Here is a 12,889-nt window from a genome sequence, read left to right on the forward strand (position 1 = left end):
ATCGAATTATTTTATCCTTATTACTCAGTGGTGATAAAATTCTAATTTTCAACTCATATTCGTCATGAAAACATTTTTATTGTTAGCCATGACCACCACACTCAAATTTCAGGACGAAATTTCTTTAACGGGTAGGTACTGTGACGAGCCGAAAATTTCTGACCAAATTTAAACTTAATTTTATATGATTTCGAGACGATAAACAAAGTCTGTAAGGTGGAGTCTCAAAAATTTTGAACTGTTTCATATATTCAATTAACCTTTCGACCAGTTTCGACGATTCACGAACCACTATATGTAAATAAATACATATATATTTAAATATAAATATATAAATATATATGAAAGAAAAACTTATGTGATTTAATTCATTTGTGTAAATAAAAATAATATATAACATTACTATAAATCTATATATATATATATATATATGAAAAGTATATTGAATATATATATATATATATGTATATATATATATATATATATATGTATATATATATATGTATATATATATATACATATATATATATATACATACATATATATATGTATATATATATATATATATATATATGATTTTGAATTTATTTAATAAACGCTCGTAGCACTCCTTGTCATTTGATAGTTATTAATCAAGTTAAAAATGAACTTATGTGATTTTAAAGTAAACAGTGATCCAAAAATGAGTTTTATAAATTATAGGCTTATTAATAATACATTTAGAAGTTATTTCATAAATTTTAAAACTTTTTATACTTTACTTGGGGTTGGGAGTGAATAATTAATGTAATATTTATTTGATAGTTAATGACCAAATTTTATACCATAATAATCTAAATAAATAAAGATATTTAATTTAAAATTTTAGAATTTTTCTAGAGAACTTTTATACGCCACTAATTACTAACAACGGAGCACGATATGATACCCCGTGAAAGTGTCGGTAGATAGTCCAAGATATCTAGCTACTACTGAACTATATTGACATGTGAATTTCTGTTATCTTTCTTTTCATATCCATCCACTATCACATATAATACATTAAATATTATTATATCTATTTCTATATCTATACTCACATATTTCATTACATATGGAGAGACATTTTACACTTACATGAACGAACCTAATCACCTCCCTACAACCACAATCATCTTCGTTAATCACCCTCGTTGATTTCCATCACCACCTTCATTATTCGAGAACCACCACCTGCCGTCACTTTAATTGATCAACCACCACTTAGCTTCTCCATGTGATCACCATCACCATGGTTCCATCATCACCACCTTTCACAATAAAACCACCATACTCCACCCATGATCTGCCACCACTTTCACATTTGAAGACCTCCGACGTTCTAACACCACCTTGCTCGAGCCTTTCTTCGTTTTCCTACTTTGAACCAAGGTACGCCACCCTACATTCCAGTTTATAAAGGAACAAGATCACCGAGCAATCACCACGAACCACTTTCTCTTTCTTTCGTGATCCACAACTATCACACCACCATCTTGTAAACCAACTCTACTACTGTTTCTACACAACCATCGACCACCTATGTTTTCTTTCTCTTGTTGGTCGAGCTTAATCACTAACACCATCTTTTTCTCTTCTTCTTCCTTGATCCTGTAAATCTAAGCCATCACCACCACACAAACCCATGACCATTACTTGCTGCTATTCTGTTGATATCCTCGAACACCCAACCCACAAATACTATTCAAAACATGAACCATCGAATACCACAAAACCGAAACCCATTTAATTCTGTCATTCGTAAACCACTACCACCTTTTGTCACTTTTTAATTTTCGTGAACCATAACAATTAACCACCATCGAATCATCAAGACAACTTTCGTGTAATTGCTAATACTCTCTTGCTTCTGCTATTCGAACAATCGGTTACCCCCATCACCTTCAACCTCACTATATCTCTCTCTCTCCCTCTTGTTTACTATTTTTTTTTCTCTGGTTCGAATGATACTCAACCCATTTAACCATTAAACAACCATCTTGCTGATGCCATATGCATTACAACTATATGTTATCAATTTAAAAAAACATTTAAAGGATTGTTTTCTTTCTTGATGGCAGACATATACCAGCACACTAACCCCACTTGCACAACTTGTTAATTTAATATTATGGCCGCTATTGATCCTTTCTTCACCTTCTATTTCGATTCTTTTTACAAACTGAAAACATTGGGTTGTGTGATTTAAGTGGACTGTTAACTTAATAATGTGACTGGGCTAGTAATGGGCCATTATCATTGGGCCGTATATATTAGTTAGACCAACACAAAACCTTAGTTAGATGATATACTGTAATATGTTAGAAGTTAGAAACAAGGAGGAGATTTACCATAATATGTTTAGGTCGATGAATATTGATGATGATGGATGATGGTAAGTCGGTAACGAAATGGTTCTGTTATGATAGTAAATAACAGAGATGATAAAACGAAGAAACGATGGCGAGATTATGATAATTATATACGAGAAGATGATGATGAGATGGGTCTTGTGAGGTTAACGTGTATGATTAGGATGTTGGTCATAATAAAATCGTACAATCATGATGATGATTATGTTAAAGGAATGATAATGAAATGATGGAAGCATGATGATAATGGGGTTTTAAATTCAAAAGAAAAACAAACAGTTAAACATTGAATAGAACAGTTATTATTATTATTATTATTATTATTATTATTATTATTATTATTATTATTATTATTATTAAAATAAGTATTATAATTAATATTATCATTATGATTATTAATATGATATTTAGTAATGTTATTATTAAACTTATTATCATTATTATCATTAGTAGTAAAATTGTATATTCTCAATTATTATTATCTGTATTAATATTATTAAGTATCATTATTGTTAGTATTAGAATTTGACATTAAATATTAGTATTATCATATAATTATTAAAACTCTATAAAAACTATCATTCTTATCATTTTTTTTTACATTATCATTATTACTATCAGTATTATCTATATCATTATTATTAACATTTTAGTGACATTGTTAAGGTTATAAGTATATAAATAAAGCTTATATATACAAAAATATATCTAAATTACACAATTTAACTATATTAATATTATTCTGTACAAAATGAAAATACATAAATAAATAATGAAACTTATAAATTAATAAATAAAACAATTACATCACTAATAATAATATATATATTTAATCGAGTACAAGAATATGTTTTAATACATATGATGCATGTTGTCATTTATTTCTTCAAACGTTTTCTCGCCAAAATAATAACAATTATCATAAAGTGTCTTTTTTAAATGTATGAGTTTCATGTGATATTAATGTTTAAAAAAAAAACATTCTAAAAAAATGAAAAAGAATTACTTCCCCCTAAAAAAATGATTCTCTCTTAATTAAAACTATATATATATATATATATATATATATATATATATATATATATATATATATATATATATATATATATATATATATATGAAAGGCAAGTAGTCGGAATCGAATACTCTCATTTGCCACGCACGCGCTTTCGGAAGGAAACCCGAATCACATTGCAGGAACCTGATCCTTGAACCATCCCGATGTGCGAAAGGCACCCTTGGGTGAAATTCAAGGGTAAAGGGACAACCTTGTGTGCAATGCTGCACCTCACGGGAGTCGAACTCCTGACCTCTCGCTAAGAGAGGCAGACCACTACCACATGAGCTACAACACAATGTTCTGTAGAAAATTATGCTATCTTAATCAAGGATAATGTTTTTATTTTTTCATATTTTGTTCACAAAGGGTAATTTTATTTTTCTACATTGTCATCAAAAAATATTTTTATAAACACATACGTATACAATACATGTACTGTATTAACTTTTATTTTTAATACCTTTAGCATATGATAAACTTAGAAAAGATTGATACATGTCGCTCTTTGCATCAAAGTGCGGACGTAGCTTGCTAGTTTATATTGTATTTATATCAATATTAAATATATTCATATAAACCTCTAAAATGATGATGTCATCATTTCATTATTATCTTTTGATTTTCATAACGATAATGTCATTATTATTTTATATATTAATTCTACTTAATTGAAAATTAAAAAAATACAAAACAAAAATAAATAATAATACCCATAATATGTGGATGCCGAATTTGAAGACAATAAGGTTTTATAATTTTAAATTATATATATAAAATAAAAACAAATACAAATCAAAAATATCATTTACTGATTTACATTATAAAATTAATTCTAATTAAAAAAGATACAAAATCAAAACAAATAAATGTCCAGAATATATAAATACCCAAATGACCATATGCATAAACTTTACAAATTGTATAATTTTTTACAAAACAACTCATGAACACATGCACAAAAACATATTGTACAACCTTCATATAATAATTGTATTTTAAGTTTTAAAAAAATTCAAGAGGCATTTGTTATTACTAATAATTATTTAAAAAAAAATATAGATACTCAATTTTTAAGCAAACTTTATTATTATTATTATTATTATTATTATTATTATTATTATTATTATTATTATTATTATTATTATTATTATTATTATTATTATTATTATTATTATTATTATTATTATTATTATTATTATTCAAATATGGGTTCTTTTTATGAGATTAATTACGTTACGTATATATTTGAACTACATATCTCAATAAAAGGTTGTAATGTAGGTTTTTATGACAACGAAACAGTAATTGTGATGAAAATTGGAAGATGGTGGTGAGAGAATGAATGCAGTTCATTTATTCTGACCAAGTTAAGTACATCAATATGTTATTAAAAACAACGACATGTTTCTTAGTCGAAATTCGTGGTTCCACGGTATTAAACTAAATGACTTTAACATTTACATTCACTTAATATTTAAAACATATCATTAAACTGTTTCGTTTAAACAAACTCGTGATTGCACTGGTCAATCATATTTATTTATATTTATATTTTATTTTATATATTATATTATAAGAAAAACAAAAAAATGAAATGGTGAGATGGAAAAGGGATTATAGATTGATATCGGAATAGATAAGGTTATCCACGAATAGAATAGGAGTTGGAAATGGAGAAGCAGCCACATCAGACTCCCTAAGATATCAACAGATTTCAACCCTTCATTCCTTCCTTCCTTCCTTTCTTTTTAACTTTAATTTCAGACCTACCTACTCAAAAGAAGATTCAACACAACACAACACAAAACATACACACCCGCCCTTCCCTTATTTTTTACTCTAATTTCTCATCAATGGCTTCTTCTTGCAGTGCTGTAGTTCCCATGGCGGCTGTTATGCCATTGACTCACAAGGTCACGCCAAACACCTTCCTGTTTAATCCATTGACAAGTAGAATCAACAACAACAACACGAGAGTAGTTGCAGCTGCATCCAAATCATTGGTGGTGGTGAAGAGTTCTTTGAAGGAAAACAACAACAACGTTGCCACAGCGATTGCAGCTGCGGCTTTAACGGCATCAATGGTGGTCCCAGAAGTTGCACAGGCAGCATCCGGCGTTACTCCATCGTTGAATAACTTCTTGTTGAGCATTGGAGCTGGTGGTGCTGTCCTTGGTGCCATTTTGGGAGCTATCATCGGTGTCTCCAATTTTGATCCTGTCAAACGTGGCTAATCATTATTCATAATTCATGGTCTTAATTACTTATATTACAGTACAATTATCTATCTATCTATTGTCTATCTATCTCTTCTCTTTAATTATATATCACTCAAACTCCTCCTGAATGTAAACTTTCATTTTCTATTGCTACTGTATTACTCTTCTTCTTGTGATTTCTCTATTTGTCAACATCATATGTAATTTTTTTTTTTTTCCCTAATCAAATACTACTACTACTACTTTAACTTACAATGATATCATCATCAACATAATCTTAATCTTAATTTAATCGTACATTAATTAATTACGCAGTATTATTCTGCATTAGGCGTCTTTTCCTTAAACATTTATTTGTAGGGTTTGAATAAGCTTATTAGTTATTTCCTCTCACATTATTTGCTTAACTAGAGCACAGTTTTCAATGCTCAAACTATGCATATGTATAGGTTACTTATTTATAAATAAATATATTAATTACTCTGTAATATATTATGTTTGTTTTTTTGGAACTCATTTGAAGAAATTGAGTAATTTTGGTGTTTTGAAAGCTTATAAAATTAAACTATGTTATGATTGTGTGCAATATAAAATTTTTTTGTGACTATTTTTTTTTTTTTTTGAAAGGCAAGTTGTTGGCATCAAATACTCTCATTTGCCACGCACGCATGCACTTTCGAGTAGGAAACCCGAACCGCATTACAGGGATCCGAACCTTAAACCATCCCGAGGGGCGGCAGGCGGTCGGACCTCGGTCTTGAATACGGGTCGGTAAAACCTTCTCCGGGGCAATCCGGCTTTCTGGAAATAAATCCTACGGATATTTTTCAGGGGAGGGACTCGAACTTGAGACCTCCCCACCCCCATCCCAATGCACAAGTGCAAAGGGTGTGACTATGAGATTCAGATACATTGATATTCATGCTCGGTGAACTTAGATTGGTTAATAAGTAACACATACCAGTATTAATTAATAGTTATATTTTAATATAGTTTGTATCATATAATCATGTATATCTAGACGAGTTGTATCAGTATGGAATGGAAAAGAGGCGTTGGAATCACATGTGGCAAAGAAGCAAAACCACTTTCATCGGTATTGGTGCATTGGTTTGGGGCAGTTTGAGGGCATTGGTTGGAATCCAACACTAAAAGCAACGGGTGTTGCTTTATTTTTTTAATTTTTTATTATTTTAAAAATATTATTTTTATCCCTTTTTAATATTTAACTCAATTATATTTTAACACATTATCACAATACTTCTAACTCATACCAAAACCAACATCACCACCACTACTCCACACAAAAAACTCACACGTAATAGTCATCAAAAAGTGCAAAAAGCAACCCGTGTACCAACCCACTCCCCCTACCACTACAACTGGTCTTAGTAACTTCACATGTTTAAGGGCATTAATAACAAATATTTTAGTTTGTTTGTTTTTTGGTTTTGGTTTCAAAAACTGAACAAACCGATAACCAAACCAATAAAAACATTTACTAATATTATGCACTTAACTTGTGATTTGTAGAACGTCAATCCTCATCTTTGTCATCACTAACATGTGTAGATCTAGCTAGAGGTTATTTGCTTTGTGGTTCAACTTAGCTACTATATTCTTGTGTAGCCTTTTGTGATTGTATTCCTCCTATCAATTATCTTTTCTCGTTAATTATTGATGGTAAAGTTTTTATCCTGGCCATACACTAGCATTTGAGTCAAGTGGCTGTGCATTTTTCATTTTTTATTTTTTTACTAATCAGAGATTGATTTTGAGGGTAAAGAGGGTAGAAATTGAATGCATCCATGACTATGATTCTATGAAGGGAGATTAGGCCGGCAGGCTTAAAGAAAGATCATAATTTGATTGATATATACTACAACTACAGCTTTAGCTTTAGTTAAAATCACTGTTGACATCTTGTTAATTTGGGTGGTATCTGTTTGCGGACCAAAAACTTGACTAAGCACATGTGAAAATTGTTGGGATTTAACAAGTTTCATAATACTTATAATCATTCAAGAAATAAGTTTTGCGGAAGCGTAAAATTACCATTTTAAAACTTGTAAATCTTTAACCAATTAAAGTTAAATCCCAATTAGGATCAAGTTGTGAAATATACTTACAAAACACAAGGGAGTATAGATGTTATACCTTCTCCAAGATAGGAGGTTAAAAGGATGATGAAGATGGAGCTTAGTAAGTGCGAAAACTCCAAGCTTTTGATGCACCAACACCACCCTTAAGTTATGTTAGGATTAACACACTTAAGCTCTTATAAAACCAAGCTAGAAACCTCTTCTATTTGCTGAGAAAATTCAGCCAGCAGCAACCCGGAAATGATGATGAATGCAAGCCTCAAAATGATGAGACCTCAAGAGATTATACCCCAAACTTTACCCAACACCTAATACTATGGTTAGGATTTATTTACACTTGAAAACAAGCTTTCAAACAAGCCTAAGAACTCTCTTTTCTTACCCAAAATTTCGGCCAGAATGCAGCTCAAAAAGGGAGAGTGTTTTTCTTATATCTTTCTTGTTTGAAAATGCATGTAGTCTTGTATTACTTGAGTCAAAGCATGGGTAGATTAATTAAGCATGTGTATGTGATATTGTGTCATCTCAAAAGTAGCAAAAGAGCACGGGTGAGACCCCTTGGTCTCTCCAAAACCGTCCCCCATGAAGGGGTTTTATAAAATTTGCAACTTTTTAATTTTTATAAACTTGTTGCTAAATAATATACCATGCATTGTTACTTATATTTTATAAACCCTTTTATAAAATGTATCACAACATAACTATTTAATCTTGCAAATAATTAAATGCTTATCATATAAATTATCCAAATAATTTATCTCAAGTGATAATATTTTAGAAAACCGATTTTCTAAAATCCAAGTGTCGCGTATTCATTTAATGATCCATTCATTAAGAATAAATACGATTAAGGTGTTGGTAAGCTTGTTATTGGGTATGACCCGACTTGGATCATAACATAGTGGCCACATTAATTTAACATGTCTCTCGGGCATACGAAATACCTTCAATCTCCCACTTGCACGAGAAACATAAGAAATTAATGCAAGTGATGGATACCACCTAACGACCGTCCATCACCCCCAATATGTTATGACTTTGTGCCATTCAATAACATCATCCCTTTCGAGTTCCCATCTCGAATATGAATAGGTGAATCTTTCAATATTTCCTTTTGTCCTAGATGTCATGTTATATCCAAGAGATACAGAGTGATCACTCTCTTCTAGATTTAACTTTATCAGGCCTTAGACATCTGACTCTCAACGAATAAGAGGGACAAATTCCATCTTGACTACATACGTCCTAAATATATACCTTGCATTATACCCGAGCTCTTCCTTATGAACTACCATATTTCAGAATAGCGAAGGAAAGAATCAAGGTACAATACTTGGTAAATATCTGAACCGAATATGTATCTCAGGTCAGAGGATACAATGATATTCTCCTTTACTCAAGATTATATGTGATCAACTACAAAGGCTCCATTTAGTAGGTCTTGAGGGCGGGTCTTCCAATATTTGTGTCCCACAAATATCTATGAACCTTGGTTGCAACCTTGCCCCACATTCATCCCGTGAATGTATACCAATCCAAGTTCATAATAGTCTAAACCGCACACTTGTTCCCATAAATGTGATCGACTACGGAATTTAGAATAATTACTTATTCATGGATAAAATATGCAAAATAGGAACATAACTCAAAATAAATTTATACCATAATTATATTAATGAGTTTGAACAATTTCGTTCCATTACAATACTTAAAACAGATCATGACCAATCACTAGAATATCGAAGCCCTAATGCACAAACATGTCCTGCATGTTTTGATCCATGTAAGAGCTTCGTGAGAGGATCCGCTATATTAAGATCTGTGTGAACTTTGCGAATACATATCTTTCCCTTTTCAACTTCATCCCTTATGTAGTTGAATCTCCGCTCAATGTGACGGGTCTTTTGATGAGCACGAGGTTCCTTGATTTGAGCAATCGCACCCTCGTTGTCACAAAAGATCTCAAGAGGGTCCTGAATGGAAGGGACTACTACTAAGTCGTCGATGAATTTCTTCATCCATGCAGCTTCCTGAGCTGCCAATGAGGCGGCAATGTACTCCGACTCTGTAGTGGATAATGCAACAACATCCTGTTTTGAACTCTTCCAAGAGACTGCACCTCCATTTAACGTGAAGACATAACCGGACTGTGACCGAGAATCATCTCGATCAGTTTGGAAACCCGCGTCCACGTAACCTTTTACAGCGAGTTCCTCCTCACCAGACCCATATATTAGAAACATATCCTTAGTCCTCCTAAGGTATTTCAATATACTTTTGACAGCAATCCAATGATTGTTGCCTAGGTTATTCTGGTATCTACTTGTCAGGCTTAGAGCGCATGACACATCCGGTCTCGTGCATATCATTGCATACATGATTGACCCAATGGCAGACGCATATGGGACTTTCTTCATTCTCTCCTGTTCATCTTTCGTGGTGGGGCACTGAGATGAACTAAGGAGCGTTCCTCTTTGAATAGGTACCAAACCTTTCTTAGAGTTCTCCATCTTGAACCTTTTCAAGATCTTTTCAATGTATGCACTTTGATTCAAACCTATCAGTTTTTTGGATCTATCCCTGTAGATCCCAATCCCCAAAACGTATTGTGCTTCTCCAAGATCCTTAATGGAGAAGCATTTACTTAACCAAGTCTTTACACCTTGCATTGCCGGAATATCATTTCCAAATAACAATATATCATCCACATATAGTACAAGGAACATGATAGTGCTCCCACTAGCTTTCTTATATACACAAGCTTCATCACCATTTTTAATGAAGCCAAATTTCTCGGCCTCCTCATTAAAACGATGATTCCACATTCTAGATGCTTGTTTCAATCCGTAGATTGACTTCTTTAACTTGCATACCTTTTTAGGATATTTCGGATCAACAAAACCCTCAAGCTGAACCATATAGACATCTTCCTCAAGATGTCCATTTAGGAAAGCGGTCTTGACATCCATTTGCCATATTTCATAATCATAATGAGCAGCAATGGCAAATAATATCCTAATAGACTTTAGCATTGCCACTGGCGAAAAAGTTTCATCATAGTCAACCCCTTGAGATTGAGTGAAACCTTTTGCTACAAGTCTAGCTTTATATGTATCCAAGTTTCCATGTATGTCGGTTTTTATTTTGAAAAGCCATTTACAATCAACTAGCCTTGAGCTAGTAGGTTGTACAACCAGTTCCCAAACTTGGTTGTCATACATAGATTGCATCTCAGCGTTCATGGCTTCCTGCCATTTATCCTTATCAATCCTTGATAAAGCATCTTGGTAGTTGGTTGGTTCATCCAAATCAACCAAGTAGCAACCATCCATGAGAAACCCATATCTCTCAGGAGGATTACTAATCCTACCAGATTTGCGAACGTCTTGTGTATTTTGATCATCCATTTGATCATTCCCAACATTTTCATGTTGAGTGCTAGTGTCAACCAATTGTGTATCATCTACTTGATCTTGAACCTCTTCAAGATCTATCTTCCTTTCACTATTTCCTTCCATTAGGAACTTAGTTTCAAGGAATTCAGCCTTTCGAGCAACAAATACATTTTGCTCGGTTGAATCATAGAAATAGTATCCCATATCATCCTTGGGATATCCTATGAAGATACACTTCGTGGATCGAGCATTCAACTTATTAGGGACGTAACGCTTAGGATAAGCTTCACATCCCCATACCTTTAAGTATGATAGAGATGGAGGTTTTCCAAACCACATCTCATGAGGAGTTCGTTCCACTTTTTTGGTTGGGGCCATATTTAAAATACGAGCCGCGGAGCATAGACAATAACCCCAGAATGATAGAGGTAACGAGCTTCTAGCCATCATAGATCGAACCATATCCATTAGGGTTCGGTTCCTCCTTTCGGATACACCATTAAGCTGTGGTGTCCCGGGTGGAGTAAGTTGCGAGATAATCCCACAACTTCTAAGATGATCTTGGAAAGCATCACTTAGGTATTCACCTCCTCTATCGGTACGAAGTACCTTTATTGTCTTGTTGAGTTGATTTTGAACTTCGTTTTGATATTCTTTGAATGCTTCAAAGGTTTCGTCCTTGTGTCTTAATAAGTAGACATATCCGAAACGACTAAAGTCATCAATGAAAGTAACAAAGTATCTTTCACCATTCCTAGTCATGGGTTTAAAGGGTCTACATACATCCGAATGTATTAATCCCAATAAATCTTTAGCCCTTTCATAGGTCCCTTTGAAAGGTGATTTAGTCATTTTGCCTTGTAAACAAGATTCACATACATCAAACGAGTCCATCTCATTTGATTTCAAAAGTCCATTCTTTTGAAGTGTACGCATTCGATTCTTATTTATGTGACCAAGGCGACAATGCCATAAGTAGGAATCACTCAAATCCCTTTTGAGTTTCTTGGTGCTAGTATGGTATATTGAGCTACTAGATGATGTATCATTATGAACCAATTCATAAATTCCATTTGAAGGCGAAGCCTTAAAATAGAATACATTATCTAAATAAACGTGGATATCATCATTAACAAAATTAAGATAAAAACCACATTGTTTTAAACGGAAAACTGAAATAATGTTTCGACATAAATCCGGTGCATACAAAACATTGTTCAAAATATGTTCCAAACCACTTGGAAGCTTTAATACAAAGTCTCCTTGAGCCTTCACTTGCACTTTGGCTCCATTACCCATAAAGAGACTTGATGTTCCCGCTTGCTTGCTACTTCTTTTGAACCCCTGCAAAGAATTGCAAATGTGAGTTCCACATCCAGTGTCTAATACCCATGTATTAGAAGAAGTAATACTAAGCTCTATATATACCATATATATATTACCTGAGGTTTGCCCCGCATCCCTCTTCTCCTTCAACTCCTTAAGGTAGACCGGGCAGTTGCGTTTCCAGTGACCCATTTCACCGCAACAGAAGCACGGGTCTTCCTTGGGGTTTGCTTGTCCGGCAACCTTTTGCTTCTTGTTCTTGTTTTTGGTTGGGGTAACCATCCTCCCCTTTCCCTTGCCTTGATGGGCGGGTCCTTTCCTCTTAGCCGCCTTTGGCTTAGAGGTGTTATTACCTTTGGACCCACCATCATTGATCATTGGTGAAGCCCTCTTACCC

The 12,889-nt window shown here is 33.1% G+C and overlaps 1 protein-coding gene across 1 annotated transcript; it reads left to right on the top strand.

Annotated features, from left to right (window-relative positions):
• Positions 1 to 5,303: 5,303 nt before the first annotated feature.
• LOC139898450 (uncharacterized) lies at positions 5,304 to 5,684 on the top strand. Its single transcript, XM_071881179.1, has one exon. It carries the CDS (start codon positions 5,304 to 5,306, stop codon positions 5,682 to 5,684), a length of 381 nt encoding a protein of 126 aa, XP_071737280.1.
• The last annotated feature ends 7,205 nt before the right edge of the window (positions 5,685 to 12,889 follow it).

This window comes from Rutidosis leptorrhynchoides, chromosome 3, assembly GCF_046630445.1.
Source record: "Rutidosis leptorrhynchoides isolate AG116_Rl617_1_P2 chromosome 3, CSIRO_AGI_Rlap_v1, whole genome shotgun sequence".
Lineage (NCBI taxonomy): Eukaryota > Viridiplantae > Streptophyta > Magnoliopsida > Asterales > Asteraceae > Rutidosis > Rutidosis leptorrhynchoides.